The sequence below is a fragment of the Synchiropus splendidus genome, chromosome 3 (assembly GCF_027744825.2).
Source record: "Synchiropus splendidus isolate RoL2022-P1 chromosome 3, RoL_Sspl_1.0, whole genome shotgun sequence".
NCBI lineage: Eukaryota > Metazoa > Chordata > Actinopteri > Syngnathiformes > Callionymidae > Synchiropus > Synchiropus splendidus.
The window spans coordinates 22,612,709-22,633,384 of record NC_071336.1 but is presented as its reverse complement, the minus strand read 5'-3'; the positions used below and the strand labels follow the sequence as shown (position 1 = coordinate 22,633,384).

General features: G+C 43.8%; 2 protein-coding genes across 5 annotated transcripts in view; one reads left to right on the top strand and one right to left on the bottom strand.

Annotated features, from left to right (window-relative positions):
- Positions 1 to 7,650, top strand: part of pola1 (polymerase (DNA directed), alpha 1) — a 49,586-nt gene extending 41,936 nt beyond the window's left edge. For all 4 annotated transcript variants that reach the window (XM_053859728.1, XM_053859727.1, XM_053859726.1 and 1 more), the window contains exon 37: positions 6,752 to 7,650. In XM_053859728.1, the coding sequence (XP_053715703.1) occupies positions 6,752 to 6,888 (137 nt within the window). In that variant the 3' untranslated portion in view covers positions 6,889 to 7,650. The remainder of the gene's footprint in view (positions 1 to 6,751) is intronic.
- Positions 7,651 to 11,897: 4,247 nt separating this feature from the next.
- On the bottom strand, positions 11,898 to 18,189 carry arxa (aristaless related homeobox a). The gene is made up of 5 exons (XM_053860139.1): positions 17,945 to 18,189; positions 17,304 to 17,871; positions 16,088 to 16,133; positions 13,992 to 14,320; positions 11,898 to 13,496 (listed from the first exon to the last, which is right to left on the bottom strand). Exons 1-5 carry the CDS (start codon positions 18,111 to 18,113, stop codon positions 13,241 to 13,243), a joined length of 1,368 nt encoding a protein of 455 aa, XP_053716114.1. The 5' UTR covers positions 18,114 to 18,189; the 3' UTR covers positions 11,898 to 13,240.
- Positions 18,190 to 20,676: the final 2,487 nt, after the last annotated feature.

Below are 20,676 nucleotides of genomic sequence, written 5' to 3'. Positions count from 1 at the left end.
TTTTTTTTTTTTTTTAAACCACAGTTGGACATTTTGCTGACGGATTCAAGCTTTGATGTCAACTGTTAGAGACTTGGACTAGAGCTGTTAATCCTCAGTGTCCAGCGAGTTTTGTAATAGTTAATGCTCCAGTAGGCACTGTCCAATAAGAGACTTGTTGAGTGTTTCGGCTCCAGACTGCGACCAAAACTAGCGTAATACGATCCACATCAGAACAGCCAACCTGGATGGTCAGTGGCTTCCACTTGTCAAGCACCCGCCGATTGTCAAGACACTGCTCCACTATATGAATGACACCTCAGTCGAAGACGGTCAGTGAGGGGATGCTTAGAGGCAGATGTTTCAGTGACTGTTAGTGGTTGAAAATGGCTACTGAGGGGAGGGAACCCATCTGTCCTACAGTTGGTGCAGGTTACCCACTATGTTTATGCTCGCAAACTCACATGCTCAATGGGCGTTAATTGCTGCTTAATCGACACTGTTGCCCCGAAATCTAAGTGAGCCGTCTATGTTGCACAGTTTTTGTTATTCCCTTAACGTTGCTCATGTGCTGAAAAACACTAGATCCTCGGTCCTATTCTCGTGGACTGAGCAGAGCCACTGAAGAAAGGGTGTTGGAAGTCTTAGAAGAAAAAACTGAATGATAAACTCAAGGCGTGAAGGACATTCCCTCAATGTGTCAGATGTAAGAGTGTGACCCTGGGAAATACAGGTGACAGTCAGAAATTCCGTCTAGGGGCCATTTACATTTTGGGTACATTTTCTGGTACAATTAACAATGTAGCAAGTGGAAGGTGAACGGATTTCTTTCTGTCCCAGTGACAGAGTACAGTCCTTTGGGATATAGGTCACAGTGCCACACTTGACGCTCAACATTGTGAGTCTTTTTTTTTAATTCATAAAAAGTCATTGTGTTCATACCTGTTTCTCATAGATGAGAAAAGATGGGAGTTCAAGCGGCATGGAATGACTCTCTCTGTATTTTCTGTAATGGTTTTGAAACCTGTGATTCAGTAAATGATGAATGTCTAACACTTATTTGACAGCCCTCAAACTGTGCAGGACACATGTACACGCATCGTCCAGCTGTTCAAAGTGCCAGTTGACAGAGTTATCTCTCTTTCCTGGGGCAGTAATACCCCATATTACTCCATTACACACCCAGGGGCAACGTTTCATAGATTACAGGGAGGCGACAAACAATTCTATGTACTCTTCTTTGTAGTTTCCATCTCTGAGAATGTGCATATATGTATTCTCCATATTCATGAGGTTTTCCTGTGAGTAATGTGATAGGCAGACATGCCTTTGTGTACATTCATCATGTCGTGTGTGAGACAGTAGTTGCTTTTTGAACACATCCTTGTATTTAACTGGTAAAAAATGGTGAAAGAATGTCACACACACCTGGGTGAAACAGAATCTTGGCAGTTGTTAATCTGTTGATCCGACATGTGGTCCGCCGCCCTGCACATCTAAATATTTAATAATCGACCTAAGTGGTCTTGATTTTGCAATGCTGCCGCGTTTCTGAATTCACAACCGCATCTGTCTTATCAACATGTACATCGTTTTTTGGTATCCGATTGCTGCAACTGAGTAAAACATGGAGGTAATTTCATCCGCTGCGGGAGATCTCTAATAGATTATACACACACATACGCAGCCAAGGAGAAAACATGCTGTCCATTCCTTAGCATGGAACATCCCGTATCAATTACTTTCAAATCATTTCATGTAATTTTGCTTCTCTTCATCTCCCTGCTCTTTTTCTTTACCTCCCCACCACCACCGTCAACACTACCCGCCTTACTGCTTCTGCCTATCTGTTGCTCCCCCCTCCATCATCCTCCTCTCCAGGTCTCAGTCTTGAGTGTGGGCTGTATGATTGCGTGCGAGCAATAATGTAATTTTGCTGCATTGATAAAATATAAATTGTCCTTGAGCCGTGCTTTTCTAATGATCCATTTACCGGCAGCTTCTCTTCCACCTCTTGCCACTCTGCGTTTGTTGCACTTCTCTCCTCCCCCTTTTTTCCCTCTCCACCTTTCGTTCACTCTCTCTCTCTCTCTCTCTCTCTCTCTCTCTCCCCTGACGCTTTCTCCCTTCCCCTTCTTCGCCGCTACAAAGCGGGGTGGCGAAATCCGCGGGTGCGATTGTCAAATCAATTATTCATTCTGTGCAATTACACTCACACAAAGAAGTTTCCCCGTGCTCCGAGTGGTGATTAAATTAACTGCTATTCCAGCTGCCCGTCGCCACCAGACTAATAGAATATTCATGGAGGCGGCCGACGGAATGGCCGATCTCCATTAACTTCATCATGCTCACTTAATTACAGGCTTGTTATTGTATTTACACCTAGTTAGAGCGTGCAGAGCCCCGATCTACTTGTGCCCACCACCACTGGAGTGTGTGTGAGTGCAACAATACCTCGCGTAGATAACCCACGCATCCATCCAGTCTGTCATATGTTTTCAGATTGTCCGAGTCTGTCCTTGCCTCTCTGCTCATATGTTTGACTTTTTTTGCCTTTGTTTTTTTCCCTTTTTTCCCCTCACTCTCTCACTCTCACTATGTGTTTTTGAATATGCCACACGCATGTGAGAAGAGTTGGCAAATGTTCCTTCAGCACGCTATCCTTCAGGGTTAGTTAATTCTTCATACAGTCTTTAAAATCACTAGGGCTGCAACGATTAGTTGACGTCATCGATAACGTCGACAACAAAAATTGGTCAACGTCAAAATCTGTGCATCAATGCGTCGTGTTGCTGTTGGTGTAAACACACACGGGCCGCAGCATGGCCATCGAGAACTGGTTGTTATTCAGAAGCAGTGAGAAAATATTACATTCTCTAGAATCATTAAGATGTGTTAATTTCTTTCTTTTATTGGTCCCTGACTGAGGTCCGACTCCAACTTGCCACTGCCGCTGTGCGCCCCAGGCTCCGCGTCACCACCTCCGACTGACCGCCTCAGTCACAGTCACAGAGGAGTTTGAGCGTCGTACTGTTCAAAAGTGTGGCTTCATTTTGTTTGCGAAGATAAGATAAGAAAGAGTGTTCCGTGTTTGGTCTGTGACGCCACACACCCTCCAGCTAACAGCTAGCATGTCGGTTAGCATGGAGGTAGCTTGTAAGAGGAGATTGAGTTGTTTTTAATGATGTCACACACGTCACAACTGAGTGTGATTTAAACAAAATATCTCTAAGGCTGAGCAATATGGACAAATTGTATTGTCTCGAAATTACTGCCATCGATTTTGAAATTGATGCGATACGACATGACGATGGGTTTTGTGAAAACCGTGTTTGTTTGTTTTAAGCTGGTTGGTTGCCTTTGGCTCGACAGTGATGGGCAAGGATTTGCCACACGCAACGGTAACTATATGTTGTTGATTTTGCAATATTAATTTCTAGAACGTTCACATCTAAACATCAGTCCAATAGCCATATGTCTCCATAGCGCCATCATTGAATGTTGAAAGGTGTTCAGTAGTTGAGATTATTCTGACTCTTATATAGCTTTGGTTGTTTTAAATAAATTCCCATTCTAAATAGGTGAATATTTACTAAAGATTTGCGTGATTTAGTTGCTGTCTCTGCATTTTTTCTTCCTCATCTGGTGATAAGAAATGCAAGAATCTAATTAAATTGCATCCTTTCTTACCATTTCTCTTGTCTGCAAATGCATTTTGCGATAAATCCTATTATATTGAGGCTCCAAACTGCCATCGGTCGACTGCCATTGATTCTGTAAGGGAGGCCACTTATTTGAACTACACGTCCCTTTGTTCTGTGACTTACAGCGAGATCGTTCTCTCCCTCGACGCGACTCTTAAATCAGTCTTTTATCCATTCACTGCTGTGATTGAGACTTTAAAAAGAGAAAGGTTTGAGGAATGGGAGATCAGGACAGAAAAGGGGGGTGATTTTCTGCTACCCTTTGGAAATGATGACATGATTGCTTTCTCTTGATCATGCATCATCACTCCTCTTCTCCTCCTGGGTAAATAGACACGTTTGACTCTCTGTCTTTCTTCCTGCACCACCGTCCTAGCTGCGGCGATTATGAATGAATAGCTGCTGCTCGCATTACCGTTAACCACCAAGTCCGTCACGTGTGAGTCATGATCGTCCCCTAAGAAGTAATAATATAAATGTTCCTGTTGAGGAGAGAAAGTTGCTGAGAAGGGTGTATGAGAAATGTTCTTGAATGAACATCCATATAATGTATCTGCACTAGTTTTGGACTTTTTTTTTTTTTTGTAACTCATTTGGTCGATGTGTCAAACCTAAATGTTTTCTGAGCTCAGCTTTTCATCCTTTTCAATCAGATCACATCTCTCGAAGGTGAGGCCTCCACTGTCTTTTGGCTTGCTTTCAAAGGGCGTCTTGACCTCTAACTCTAGCCTGTTATCATTTCTGTATGGTGTGGTGAACAGAACTCTCCTTGAGCTTTATCATCTACAAGTCTTATTGTTCAGGTTATTGACAAATTCTTAAGTACTGTTAAAATGTCCATTAAACCGGATCAGACACAGATTTCTTTTTTTACCTTTTAACAGTTTATAGGTTTACTGTTTCATTCTTAACTGCTTCAATAAACATGGCAATAATGTATCTTACTGAGCATCTGGTTTGTTTGGTTGGTTGCCATTGAGTCAGTTTCTGGTTGGACTTCTTTTTGAGAGGGCAGATGTTTATCCAGTCTATAAGCTGCATTGTGCAGTAACTGTCATTATCCGCTCAGTTTTGTGCTGTTTAGCTGTCATGGCGTTTTTTATGACCATGCCAAGATGTGAAGAGAAGGTCATCTTTGTTGGTGACATGTTTCAACTTGTTAGCTAATTGTTAGCATGTTCGCAGATGTTCTTTCTGGTGCTGATGTACTGTAATGGCAGAGCACTGTTTTTGTTGGCTGTCTTCTCAACACGGTCATGGATAGATCTTTGAGTTAGGGGTGTCCCGATCCAATGTTGACATCGGCCAAAAACAAGTCCGATTTTATTGGGCTGCATCTAAAATCTCAGATAAGCAGGTCTGGCACTTCCAGACATTATTCACAAAATATCAGTGGCAATATCAACAAGTTATAAAACCTATCGCTGCGGCAGTTTTGCTGTGTCCGAGGAGTAGCCAGTAGAACGTCTCTGATCCAGCAGTAAGAGCCTGTGACGTGACATGCGGAAGAAGTGACAATGGCCGTGTGGCAATATATCTCCTTAAAATCTGACAAATACATAGCAGCTGAGTGAAACGCTTGTCATACACAAGTTTATCGTGGCACCACAGAACCAGGACCCACCTCATCCCGTATTTTAGGCAGCATCACATAAGACAAGTATTTTTCAAGTACATTTTCGCAAGACGAAGGCAAAGAAACGACAAACCTCTGAGATGCTATGTGACTGGAAGACAAAATGAAAGTCCATGTAGAGACAATGTTTTTATATTTATTTGGGTTATTTTTCAAGGTTTTTTTTTTTATTCAATTCATTTTATTTTAATTATTCATTATCTTCAATTGTAAAATAATGTAGCTATTATCTTGACGGTTAAAATGTCTGAAACCTTTTTTTTCCCTCATACCAACTTTTATTGACTATTCTCAGTTTGAGTTAGTTAACCAAGCCTTTTCTTTACTAGAAAGGAAAAATTCTTTATATTAAATGGCCAAGTCTATTTAGGGCTTTTTTTTCACCCACCAAAACCCACTTTTTAGTCTCCACTCTCATTTGGTATGCTGTTATTTGGAAAATCTCCTACATCTTTTTTTGTGTGAAATTGTAGATGCTTCCCATTTCCATATTTTGTTTTCTGGCTTCAAAATAAAATTGGAATGGCTGCAATGTACACTGTCAGCAGCAACCCAACTTGCTGTAAGATTAGTGTTTAGTCTCTGTGATAATAAATTGCCCCTTTGCAATCATACTTTATCACTTCAAACCAACGTTCCACCAAACACATGTGAATCCCCTTCTGTTGAATGTGGTGCTGTCACTTGTTGATCTAACCATCAGGCGTTTATCAAAAGCCTACGACATTGTAATATCACTCTCATCATAGAAATTATGAAGTGATACACATGCAACATTCAAGGCCCCTCCAGATGGGCCACACTTGGATTGGGTGTAGTAAAAAAAAAAAAAAAAAAAGACTTTAAATAACTTGGAGTGTCTCACATTAACACAGCATGTTGCAGAACTTGGCTGTTGATATCCTGTGATGCCATTTGGTGGGTCAAATAGTGATTTGTATGGTTTGAAAAAATGTCACCAGTGTTTGTTGGAGACGTTTAATAGAAGATAAATGAAAAGATCTCCAACTCCAATATGCTGAATAAACAAGTTCTTGATCATTAAAATAATGTTGTGTAATATTTTGTTGGTGCTTCTCCTCCATGTGAAAGTGTTGATCATGAAACACAGTGTCGTTGTCGACAGATTTGGCTTTAGATTGGAGGCGTAGTGTCTGTCATCTGTGCAGACTGGCTGCTGACCACCTGAGGTGATAACTGACCAGATATTGACTCTCTTCTCCCATCTGGCTTGTCCATCGATCTCATGATCCAGCTGAGGCGCACTGTGGCATCACTCGGTGGAGAATGAAACCAAAACGAGAGCCGATGAACAAGAAAGATTTTTGTTTTAATATCATCATCTTATCCATCATTGTTTAAAAAGTCTGTTTCCACCGACATCTGCGTGGCGGCGCTTTGTAAAATGGAAACTTTTTTCTTGTCTTTTCAGATCGTATGGGCCGCTTGAACAAAGAGAAGGAGGTGTATCGGAAGCTGAAGGAAGTGTCGGACCGAGCTCTCTCCACCAGCGGCTACTCAGAGATCAACCTGGCCAAGCTCTTCCAGTCCTTCTCCTCGCTCAAGTAAAGCACAGAAGTGAGAGCGCAGCATTTCCCTGTTTATCTCCACCTGTTTTTTTGGATTCGGAACTCTTCAGGCCTGGTTAGGCGTCTCTGACCTCCATATCTCTGAGCTAAACGGTCCTGGTTATGGGACTTGAAACCCAATCACGCCGTCTCTCCTTCACTGTCTTCACTGCCTCTCGACCTGACCACCATCATTCTGGCTGCATGGTAAAGAGGGGCAGCAATCACACCTAAATGGCTGTCTCTTGTGTGTGTGTGTGTCTGCAGGTGTGTGCGGTGATTGTGTGGGGGTGAGCAAGGCTTGTTCGTCGCGCAGGCACGATTTCACGAAAGCTGCTAATTTGCTAATGATAGTGACCTAAGCCATTAAGACCGCTAGAGCCCTGCCGTGATCTCGGACACTCGCTCTGATTACCTCCATTCATTCGCTGCGTGTTCATGTGTGCGTGCGTGTGTGTGTCAAAGCAGCGGATGAACCAGGCGTGAGGAGGATGCTGGGTATGACTGAGCTGCGGAGGACACACGCGCTGCTCCCTCCGTCTTTTGTGTCGGCATCGAACAAGCTAATCTCTCTTCTCTTCGCCGACTCTGTTTAACCGATGTCATTTCTTCTCATTCTCTCGTCTCCTCCTCCTCCTCCGCCGCGCTCATTGTGTTTTATCCTCTTCTTATGCCACTGACTTGTGCTCCTTTCTATTCGTTGGAGAATTGGTTTGATATTCATGTCAACTGTTTTGATATTGTCATAATAAAAAGTGTTTTAAAATGGTAAACATGTTTCTTTTTCTTTTTGTCTGTCTTCCACTGCCTCATTGCAAGATTATATCACATCAGATATTGAAACGCGATTACAGTAAAACAAATGTGTACCTTGGATTGATTCAAACATCTATTAAATAAATATGTTTGTTTCTTTTTTACCATCGAGTGTTTTGAAACTTGCATTCAAACTTGCACTGACGACTTACCTTGCCGTCCAAGTATGGTTTTTGCAATGGACCATGTCTTTTCTCCAAGGTGCTGAAGGGGCACCTTCTTACCTGTGTATTTTTGCCTCAATCTTTGGCAGAATGTTCCCACTCCAGATCTCGCTCTTCTGTATGGCTTCGCCCCATGGCCTCCTCCCAGTCGGCCAAGACTGAATTCCATCTCTTCTTTTTAAGAGCACAGATTTCTTCAGTTTTAAGAGAAGATCTGAGCTTCAGTGGCTAAGCTTCATTTCACCTGAGGCAGAATGAATGTGACTCTCAGAATCATGGTGTTTGCTGCTTCTGCAGCCTCAGCAACAAAATCACCGTTCAAATTCCACTTGAAAGCAGCTTCAGATTTGGTGTGAACCCAGGTACTTGCTGTGTGAGTCACTGAGTTCTCCAACAAGAACATGAAAATGCTTGTGTCTACATTTTCTGTGGGCGAAGGGATGTGTGTCTCTGACTGTTGGTATCAGTTCCCCCAGCACACAGCTGATCTTAGAACGGGCACGAATCCTGCAACATGCGTATTCATCAGCCTCTACTAAGGTGAGCGAAGTGTTGAACTGTTGGTACAGTCACTGAGTCACAACGCAGGAGTTACTATTGGAATGGTGGAGTACAATACATTCACAGGTCACAGCCGATTCTAGCTACCTGGGCTGAGAGACAGGGGACACCTGAGGCAGGTCACCGGGGTGCTGCCACTCACTGTGTTTCAGACTGGGATGAAACCAGTGTATACTAGTGTGAGAAGACTTGTGTGTCTACACTGTTCTGCCGACATCACACAGCTCGATCAAAGAACTGATTCTGTGTCAGTAGGCACTTTTTTTTGTTATTCATTTATATCAGCCACAATAATAATCATATTAATACACATACACAGTCAAGATCTCGGCTGTGTGGAAAAAAATATTTACAGGAAAAAAAAAACAGAATGGATAAAAAAAAAAAGAAAATATGGAATTATATTAAAAAACAAAAACAGTTAATAACTGTATAATCTTGCTTATCAGAATCAAATTTATTGCCATGGTCAGTGGGGATCCCACCAACTAGGTAAGTGCTTCGGAATAAAGTGCTCTCAATGAAATAAAATTTAAAAATAAATAAAATAAAATATCTCTGCATATAACAAGCATTAAGTTGCAAAGGGCAAGAGCATCACTTAACATCAGTCCATATGAGTTTTGAGATATTCAGGAAATGAACCCCAGCTTCCTTTGAAAACACTTTCCTTTCCTTTGATCAAAAAAGACATTTTTTTTAAATCGAGAACCAAAGTCAGTACCTCAAAGTTGATGTTGGTGTGACAGCAGCCAGTTTTCACAAGGTGTTCTCACTGGCCAATGCTGAGTCATTGGATCCCTCATAGTTTCGAACAGGCTTTTAAAATCCTCCTGTCGCACTCTGTGGGAGAAACTGGTCTAATCTCCCTGGACAACAGAGTGTCCCCCGCTATAGTATTTACATTATAGTGTGGCAATTATCTGCTAAACTCCAGTAAGTCACCCTCATGAGCCAGTCGGGCGGTGCAATGTTCCGAGCTAATACCAGTTCAAAGTTCTTCCTCTGTGGCCCGTGTGAAGTGCTTCCTTACCAGCCTGCTTGCGTTTTTTTCCTCTCCCGAACCGCGTCCCGTCGTGCGCATTTCCATAAACGCACCACACCTCACAAATCACTTAAGACCAGTGTGAGTGGTGAAGGCAACCTTGAGTGGGCTGAACACTTAACCATGATTCGCCGGAGGTGGCCTGCTGTGAGAGCCAGAAGGTGACTGCGGACTGTTGGTCATAACTTTACATATTTATCAGATCAGACACAACATTCCCCCCGCACCGGCCTTAAGTGAGGCCCAGTCTAAAGTGAGTCCCCCCCTTGCATTAATTCAACCCCGCTAAGCTAATAAGGTCGAACAAGTCTCTTTGTATTGTGATGTTAAGCTTTATTGCTTGTCGTTTTGACCATCCACGGACAAGGTAGGCTTTGATGAGGGAATTAGCTCCCCATTCTGTACTGCTTATTCATGGCGCAGCACAGCAGAGAGGGTGTCAAAAGGAGAGCTGGTCCCATTGCAAAGTGTCTCCCTTGTCGGAGCTGAATGGGCGGTTATGAGACGATAAACCGCTTAATACACTGAGCTAATTGGATGAGAGCAAGAGAGACGGCGAATGAAGGGGAGATGTGAGCGCAGAGCCGAGGTCCTGCTATTCAGGTCTTTCACTTGGAGGAGGTGGAGGTAGAGAAAGAAGGGAGGGAGGGAGGAGGGCGAGGGGTGGCGGGGCCGTTCATCAAAGCGCCTTTTAGAGCTCCTCTCCCTGGGACCGAGCGAGGACTGATCCGGCTCTGGAGTGATTGGGTCTATTCTCTGAGACAGGGTCGTGGGGAGAGAAACCAGAGGCCTGAGAAACCAAATCACGGGCCAAATCAAGTCAAAGCGTCGACAAGGAGCCGATATGGAGCTGAGGAGGGAGGTGATTAAAAAAAAAAAAAAAAAAAAAACACCTGAAGTCCTGACACAGTCGCGTTCAATATTCCAGTTTGTTTTTGTTGCTGGAAATATGGCCAAATAAGTTCAGAAGGTGTTTTCACATCTCCACCACAATAATGACCAAGAACTGAACTATCTTGTCCTACTTCAAATCTATTTATTTGACTTCAAAGTTATGTGCAGGCCACTTGTGAGCGTGTATTCTTTTCCTGAAATGAGTGTCGATGTTTATCAAATCCTTTTTGAGTAGTGTCTTTGGACCAATGTCCAAATTGTGTCCCATTTTCTCCAGCTGAGATGGACACGTACAGCTAGTTTCACCGTTCGTCGTCATGGTTTCCTGACACTGCATCATAAACGCATGAGAAAGTGTTGGAAGGGAAGCCTGGGTTGGTTTGTTGGCAATGATATTTAAGGTCTCTCTGTCTTACGACCACGACTACTAGTCTATCTGTTTCAAAATATGCTGTTATGTGGGTAATGGGTTGGTTTATTTTATTTTTCTTGGGGGGTGGGGATTGTATTTCTTTTTTTTTTGTTGTCTTGTTGTTGTTCTTCTTTTTTGTTGTTATATGTATATATGTTTTTTATTTTTTCAGTTTTGTTATCTATTTTGTTCCAGTTACCTCAACTTGTAATGTACATTCAGTATTGCTTTTTGTGACCTTTTGTATTAGAAAACCAAAACATTTTGATTAAAATTAAAATATTATGCTGTTATGAATCTTTCATCTGCAATATGAATATAAATGAATGGCTTTTGCCTTCATTGTTTTCTCATCTTTTCTGAAGGGATGAGCCAGTGCGACACTGACTCAGGTGAGTGACTCAATACGAGGCACGTGAAGATTCAGAGCCTCCCGCAGCCACACATGAATCCAAGTGTCTAGATGATCAGTTATCAGTCGTTTCTACACGGCTCTGTGGACTGAGTTATTAACAGGTGTGGGGTCTGTCAGGGAAGACCACTGCCGGAACAAGAGGAGGCTCTTTCACTGACACAGACAATAAATAAAAGGAACTCAATGAATCCGCCGTGTAATTTCACGCAGTTTGCTCAGACTCCATAGTTGGGTCAAACGCAGGAGAATAAGCATTGATTGCTGTAATCGTCAGTACTGGGGGTCCATGAAGAGGGATTTGAGGGAATTAACTCGCTCCGAGGTGTGTGTGTGTGTGTGTGTGTGTGTGTGTGTGTTGAAAGGCCGCTGATGAAGTGGTTTGTTACTTCATTAATGACAAAGAGGATTCGCTTCCACCGACACTGGATTACACATGTTAAGACCAATTTAGTGCCTTTAAGGCTTTTTGTGAAGGAAGTTTTGTGGAAACCCCCGCAGACCCGCATGAAAACCCCACTCGCTTTTGTCGCGCATTTCACGTGTTGAGGATTAAACTCATGAATATAAGGTCCCTATTTTGTCAATAGACGGACTCCAGCTCCAATATTCCCATCTGGACGTGACACATTCCAATCTCAATCAATTGACAGCCAGCGCAGTCTCTTCATAACACTTTTTTTTTTATTAATATGTCTTTGATAATTCTATTTCACATGGGTTTTTTTTTCATCCTGCCGTAAAAGAGTTTAGAATAATAGCGTTTTACCAATTTTGTTGAAATAATTAAAACTTTGCAATCACTTAAAAAGAAAAAAAAAGTCTTTAGTGTCTCATTATGGGAAAATGTATTGACATAAATAATTCTCTAAAAAGCTAGTAATTATAATTCAGAAACACAGGTGGGACTCACATTCATGTTAGACACTACATCCAGTGCAAGTGATCAAAACACGGCTTTCTGAAATATACAACCTTTGTTTTGAAAATCATTCTTTTTCATTGTATTTTTTTTGTTAATTTTACACAATATGTACAGTTTCGTTCAGATCTTTGTGGACACGTCTGGTCTGCTGCTCTGCTGTCTGAACCAGAAACACCAGTGCATATGTGACGTCACAGGGGAACAAGGACCTGATGGTGGCCAGGTAACAGAATATAATACTCTGCTGTCATGTGAAGTTGAAATTGATCAAGAGTTTTTGTCGCATCTACTTAAAAATATGTAATCAGCCTGTGAAAGACTTCATCCACATCAGAACAGTAAAGTTTTGAACTGTTAGCGCTCAGCTCGTGAGCATGACGTGAAATTTCAACAGCTCTCTATCGAGCACATCTCATGTGGCGTAAGTGCTAATTCAAATAACATGAGTTTGCAAACTAAGACCAGAACAGGAGAAGGGTGTGGCTCACACTGCCTTCCTAGTTTCTCCTCTACTTTCGAAGCATAGGAAGTGACATTCAACCATATCGCACCAGCCCTGTTGCCAAACAATGTTTGTAGGACTTGTTCTACAGAACTTTTAGGCTGCTATAGGCTCCTGAATGCTTTGTACCCGTCATATATATTTATATATATCAACATATATTTTAGAAAAAATAAACGTGTTGCATTACAAGTGAGATGCACTGGTGTTTCTGACTGCAGACAGGTGAGCAGTGGTGACACGTCAGGGTGCTATGGAAGGTCATTGGACAGTTTCCTTTGGTTCTGGCGTGATGTGGAGAGGATTCAAGGCGAGGTTGGGTCATCATTTCTGGGCACCATTGATGCATTCATGTCAAAAGTTTAGTGTTGCAAAACCAGTGAGAGTCCTTCATGGCGTCTGTCTCATTAGAATGTGCTAAAATACCAGCTGGGAAGTTTCCATGTGTGGGAAAACTGCCTTGGCCCCACACACATGCTGAAATGCTTCTCAGTGCTCTGTTGAATTTGGTCGTGCTGTTTTGTAGTGGCGGAATACAGGAACGGGAACATCAGCTTGGAGAACTGTGACATGATTTCGGTGGTGGAATGGGGCGAGGAGGTGCGTCTCTGCTGCGGAGTGTTCAGCACACCTCCTTCCCTGCGGCACCAGTGGGCAGGATGTTTAGCTGGGTGAGCTGAGCTGAGTGTTCCTTGGCCTTTAGGCGTAGCGCTGCAATACTGGAGGCCCGGCGATCTGCTGCCGCGGAGGAAGATGAAGGAGAGGAAGTGTCTGGGAGGACGGGGCCTGCGTGGGGGCCGTCTCCGGGAGGAGCGGGCTGACGAAGCAGAGCTGCGGCCGTGGAAGCGCTGGTCAGAGGGCCGATGCTGGAGAAAAGCCTGGGAGGATTAGAGGGTCCATTCATTATGACTGGGAGCTTCCATCAGGCGGGAAGAAACATGAGCAAACGTGAGCAGAGGATGACCCCGATGGGAATCTTGACACATCAGTGTCACTGAAGCGGTTATGCTTGGGGCTAAGCACATTTTCTTTCAACAAACTTCTGCTATAATACATACGTTTTTTCCTGAAATATGGGCCCAGTGTTGTTTTTTAGTTAGAGTAATAATATAGTTATTACTGAGGGCAGATCATCCCACCAGGCAGCTCATGTTGGGTCCTCGATGTTGTAGATCAACACAAACTGGTGTTGGATGACAATATAAAGGGAAACTGGCTGATAATTGCCGCTCCTCTTCACAGCTTGTCTGACAGCGTCACACATTTGTCAACGCTTACACAGCAATACCCACTGCAGCTCAGCTATAACGACCGAATGAAATAAAAAAAAAGAGGTTGGAGACCTGCTGCACCAAATGTGAAAACAAGTTTACCTTCCAAAAGTGGGTCCGATGAAAGCGGGGTGACGGAACATGGCAGTGCCCAGGAAAGTGCCTAAGCCTAGTGGGGTGGCAAGCGGCGGGGCTGAGCCGTTGTGGGGGGGCGGGGCGAGACCCGGGAAGGCAGCAGCGGCCGCTGCAGCAGCCGTCCAGGCCGACTCCAGCGCTGGGTGAGGGTGAGGAGGGAAGGGTCCTCCCTCCAGGTAGTGGCTGAGAGGGTGGCCTGCTGCCAGAGAGCCGGGGAAGGGCAGGCCCGGTGGATGGGCCTGCACGCCCGCCTTCTCTCGCTTCCTCCACTTCGCTCTGCGGTTCTGGAACCACACCTGAGGGAAGAGACCAGAGCCCAGTCCGTCCATGTTTATTACACTGAAGTGGTTGACAACAAAAGACGGTCATTCACTCGCCTCGGCTGAACGGCCACTGCAAGACATGCGCACTTTCCTCCTCAGTCAAACGAAACTCGGCGCAAAGGGAGAGATAATTGAGCGGCGCGGGCACAAAAGGTGCCGAAAGTGGCCGCGGAACCGGCTCCAAAAACAATTAATGCGCTTTAAATTAAATTCTTCAGGGTTGTAGCACGAGTGACTTCTGCGCCGAGGGACTATTTAACTTTCCCACGAAGACACTGGCGGACAGTTTACTCTGCAGGAGCGCTGCAGCTCACAAGGAGCAAAATGTCAACACGAGGCAAGTGATGGGACCGAACACACACACGCACGCACACCCTGGTCTCAGAGGGCTGTTTAGCATTACACAGCCCCTCGGGAATTTATGAGTTTTTATCACCTCCTGATGGCGCCCGTTAAGTGATTTGTTCACCTACGGCCCCTGGAGAGAGACATCTGTTGTTCCCGCGCGTGTTTGCACTGTCTCTCTGGTTATGAGCGCGGGCCCTGGACACGCAAAGTGATGGAGGAGAGGCTCGGAGCAAACACCTTTAATGGTCTCCAAGTGCAAAGCATCGGATCAATGCAGGTCTATTGCAATCACATCATAGCAAATCAAATAGCATTACCCCCCTCCCTCCCCACTTCCCACCCACCCAGCGCAGCCCCGCTCCCTCGCTCTGATGGGAAGCCAAACAGCGCGTCCTCCCGGGAGACACACGCTGTTTGCTTGGGCACTAAGTGTGAGCGCTCCGTCAATCGCAGCCGTCTCTCTAATTGCCACTAAAACGTCGCATAATAACGTTCAATAACAGGAAGGACGGTGGGCGATTTACACTTTCAACCGTCATAAATGACCCAGCCAAATTGTCCTGATGCTCGATCTGTGACGCACGTGGCTGTTATGATCCACCGAGGATGTTAATCATTGCAAGGCATTACGGTCTGCTGCCGCGTTCAGGAGCACTTGGCTAATTCCTCGTTTATCGCTTCAAATGCCCTTCATGGAGTATTCGCATGACCAAACTATTTAAATAATCCTGAACGAAGCTTGGATTTGATGTGTTGTGGGGTGGAAGCGTGTGATGTTGGAGGCGAGACTGCTGCCTTGAAAGCAGCGCCGCGTTCCATTTGTGCTTAATAGCGTACTTTCCCATTTCTGAGAAAGAAAAATAATAAGATAAGTGACACTCAGTCAAGCATGACTTCACTCTGCTGCTCCGTGCCATGTGTGTATTATATCTCGATGCTGAGTAGGCACCTAGTTTATTCTGATTTAGCGCAAAATGTAACCAGTATTTCATTTGTGATTCGTCACAACTTACTGAGCACCCCAAAATATAATAAAAAAAAAAAAGATTTTTTTAGTTCTGCTCAATGGAACACTGAAGAACGAGCAACTAAAATGAAATCCAAATTCTATATTCTCCAGTAGGATGGGATGCTGCTTCCTTGAAACACCAGCCTGTAGTAAATCGAACGCAGCCACGGCGACTTCCGAGTGCAAGCTGTTGCGTCACAATCGAACAGGTACAGACGAGTCCAATTTTGGAGTTTCAACCTGGAAATCAAAGCAATTTCTCAAAGCGCTCCAGACACCCGCGTTTAAACCGCACGGTCGGCGATCGAGTCTCGACTGCCTCGGGCCCCGAGACGCCATCGCTTAGCGGTTTTTGTCTGAAAAGTGTGAGATCCGATTCTCACCTGGACTCGAGCTTCGGTCAGATCCAGCCGCATGGCGAGCTCTTCTCTGTAAAAAAGACATAAAAAGAGAGGGAATTTAAAGCAAAGAAATGTTGTGTTGTCCTCTTTGTTGCGCACTGTCAACAAGAGACGGTGATGATTTTTCTTCTCCTCTTCACAGAGAGACACCATAGCACCGTCCCATTTTCCCTGTCAGGGAACAAGGTTGCAGTGATTGCTGGCTTCTCCGCCACGGCACGGCCTGTCACTGTAACAGCATAATAACATCTAAACTCGCCTGCCACACAAGCCATCCACGCTGCCAGATGGCTGCAAATTAGACCTGCCCGGTGGAGACTACATCGATTTGGAAATATGAATAATCCCAGTGGAAAGGGGGGAAAAAAAGCTTGTTTCTATTTATAAACGAATGTTAAGATTTTATTTTTGTGGCCGGCGAGGATGTATACATATACATCTCTACAGACGTATACATATACATGTCGTTTGGGTTGGTTGCCTGCTGGCTTCGCAGGCCAGATTTCCTCACCATATTTGGTGTCATCATGTAACTCAAGATGCGTTTTTAAAAACTTTCTGCAGCCTAGATTCGACTAACACGCCGCCCCGGGTCATGAACAGTCACTCAGCTATTGTTCGGTCGACTGTACGAGACACACGTGTGGTGTGGGCGCATTGTACGAGGTGTGATCTAGTGACGGTGTCAGTTCCACACGCGTGGAATTACCGGACTTTTTTTAATCTGGAAATGACACGTTCATTTGGAAAATATTGGAATTAATCATCACCCTCAGCGCATAATTGGAAACACGTATTGTCCTAGTTAATATTGTAAATATGGATTGATTTATTGGGGATTTAATTTGTAGTGACTTCAATATATTTCAATTATATATTTTACTGTTATTTGTATTGCATTCGAAATGTAACTTTAATTCGAAAAAACTGCTATAATAATCGATTAGGATATAAAAATATGCGTCTTGTATTGTAATTATAGTCATTGTTAATTTTCATTTCCAACTTATTATTATTATTGGTTGTTCTAACGTATGTAAGTCAAAATATATATTGCAGCATTTTTTTACTTTATATTATTACATGCGTGATGACACCATTTTTAACTGTATTATTATTATTATTATTATTAATAAACTAACGCCATCTTAGAATATATGAATTTTTTTAGGAATGTTTTTCAGTCTAAAACACTGACCTGGTGAAGACGTCGGGGTAGTGAGTTTTTTGGAAAGCTCTCTCCAGCTCCTCCAGCTGGTAGCTGGTGAAGGTAGTCCTGTATCTTCTCTGCTTCCTCTTCATCATCCCTTCCTCCGAGTCACTGCCCGCCGACAGACACACGCTGTCCTCCCCGTCCCGCACGTCACCATCACCGGCAGTCAGACTCTCCCGCTCCTCGTCTTTGGGCGACAGTGCGGCCACGTCTCCGTTGCTCTCCTCCTCTTTCCCGGCGTCCTCGCCGAACTTGAGCGGGCCCAGCTCCACCAGTCCAATGCTGCCGTCCTCCGAGCCTTCCTCCCCGGGACTCTGGTCGCCCTCTCCCCGCGTGAGAGTGGCGTTCTCCCGGTAGGACTTGCTGCGGCTGATGCTCACCTGCGGCGCCTGGTTGATTTTGAGGCCGTCGCTCACTTGCTCCAGGAGCAGCCGCTCTCTGTCGAGCTTCTCCGCGTGCTCGTGGAGGTACTTCCCTCCGGGTCCGTAAAGCCGGCGGAGTTTAGGGGGCAGGTGCATGTCAGCCGCGAGGGAAAGCGCGTCTTTCGTCGGCCCTTGAGAGAGAACCAGAGTGTCAAACATCTTCAGAGCAAATGGATGTCTGTTAAACTTTCTTTAGCCACTCACCGTCGCCCTGTTTGTCCGGCTCCCCTCTGCTCAAACTTTGCGCTTCTATCAGCCGGACCTTGCACGGACTCCTGCGGCCCAAAATGCTGTCGATACAGTAAGAGGAAAGCAGCGTCGGGGACTTGCTGCTCTTCCTCTCGTGAATGTCGTCCTCAAAGTGTCCGCTCATGTCGACGCTGCTCCGGCTTCCACGAAGTCAGTGCCGCTCTGCTCCTGGTCCTCCGCTGAAGGCCAACGTCTGAGTGAGTGAGTGTGATTATGTGTGTCAGCGCCGGAGCCTCGCGCCCTTGCTCGTGTCTCCTCTCCTCTCCGCGCGCTCGCTCTGCAGCTGCTGCTGATTGGCTCGCATGAGCGTGTGCGCGGAGAGAGACGTCGCCAGCCTTTATATATTTTTCATTACAGGTATTGCGGCGGGAGGAAACAAAACCAGACATGGAGGAGATGCCTGCGGAACGGACTTGAAGAAAGTTTGTTTACGGAAAAAAAAAAAACGTTTCTGCAACGTTTATCTGTCAATTCTTTGTCCAGACGCGCGTCTCGAACAATCAAACACATGGTGAATGTTTCACATCATTACTCTAAACTAACTAAGTATTTATAATACAATATTTAGATCAGATGATTTAATTTATTTAACATAAGAGTTTGTTTCCATCAGTGTCACTCGTGATTATCTTGATTATAATAATGTTTATTATTAAATAAACATAAACATCAAAAATCAAAATTTCCAAAGTGCCAATATTATTTGAATGTTTATTGATGAATTAATTTCAGGTTCATTTTACTATTTCATTTTGATTATAGTAGAAGGCTCGAGCTTGCTTTTTAACCCAAATAAATTAGCTATTTAACATTATCACTTGAAACAATCTTATCACATCATTGAAAACTAGTTAGTGTGCCAACCTCTGATGTGCCTTTTCTGTGTTTTTGTTTTTCCTCGTGTCAATTTGATGAGTATGACTAGCTCATCTTAGACATCTTATATTGCTGTTTAATAGGCTAAGTTCAGGCAAAATAAATTCTTCACCATTCGCCGTATACCCTCTTCCAAATGTTGTGAGGGCAGAGCTACAAAATACTAATCGCAATCTCATGTTAAAAGGAGCGACATGACTTTCCAATTAATGTGTGTAGTAGCTGAGAATACATTTGAAACGCGTAAATCAAAGTATTGTAAAGTCAAAGTTTATCACTACATTAAATATTATTATTATTATTATTATTATTATTATTGTATTCAACATTTATTTACAGTGAACCAAAATGAGTCCCTGCTTTTTGCAGGCCACAGTTTTGAGTCCAATGTGACCCGAGGAGTCAAAAATCGGGTGCCGCTTTTTTTTTTTTTTTTTTGTTATAGATTTTAACGGTTTTTTTTTTTTTTTTTTTTTGGGGGGGGGGGGGGGGGGCACAAACGTACATTTTAATATTTTTTAATAACTAATTTATGTTACTTTCGTGTTTTGCCTCGCTCTGGAAATGAGGAAACCCATGGGTGCCTGAGATAAGGGGCTCCTCTGTGGAGGTGGGTGGGGTACGGTGATGTGTCTAGGTGGGGGGTCTGAGCGACAGGAGAGATGGATCTAGAATGTAATTTTAAATGAAACTCTTTAACCCGCTGTGAAAGACCTGACCTCCATCATCGCCTTGGAGCCCATCACTGTTAAAAGGATCATTTTCAGAATTCAATCCCAAAACTTCAGTGACATGTGATTAAAGCCCCCTCCTCTATCCTCACCTTTACACACATTCGAACACACACACATTCGAACACACACACACAGAGCGCCTTATTGTAAATTAAAAGTTAAATGATTTACTATTCATTTTAGTTGACTGACAACAGAGAAGAGGTTGTTTTTGTATTTTATATTAGTATTGTTATTATATTTTATATAGAAATGTTCCTGTAAAAAAAACGTTTCTGTTATCTTCGTGTCATAAACTTGTTTATTTGCGTGCAAATCAGCGCAACAACAATAGTGATACAAAGTGTTGCACTGGTCACAATTACAGGCGGTGCTTGCGGCGGCTCTGTAATTTGTAGACCACATGATTCATTTATCCGCACACAGCTATTAACCCCGTGGAAAAGAGATGTCAGCCGCCATTCGAGCCAGCAGGGCAGCCGCGCTTTGTTTAAATCGACTAATTGCGCGCATACATGTGAGAGGGCAGCGCAATATTACCATTGTTTATTTCCCCACTGGTTGATGGTGTGAAGGCAGAGAAACCTTGTTTCCTCCATTGGAAGAGAATAAACAGATAGTATTGATTTAAACGCCCGCGGGGCACCACTGGCCCAAGTCTATTTATTGTTGTTGCTGTCATCAGATTGGGCGAAATTGACGGGAGAATAACTTTTTTCCCCTCAACATTATACGAATGATAATAATAAAAAAAGCTACAAAATGGATACCTTTCTCGCGCTGGGAAAAGGGGCCGGTGATGGTCCACTAGGGGCGCGTCCCTTGCACGCAGGTGAAGAGTTACCTGCTCAGGTCGCTTCACTTGCGCCATCTGCCGGTGACATTAGCAATGCATGGCAGATTTTTTTTAAAAGGAGATTTAAAAGATATGGGATGTACGTATGTAAAAAATCTACTATTGTTTTATTGTTGCTGGATTAAATTGTATTATTGTTTCCTTCAAAATGTAAACACCAATCAGTTTTATTTTCACGTCAGTGTAAAAAAAAAAGATAACATCCGGGCAAATAAATTCAA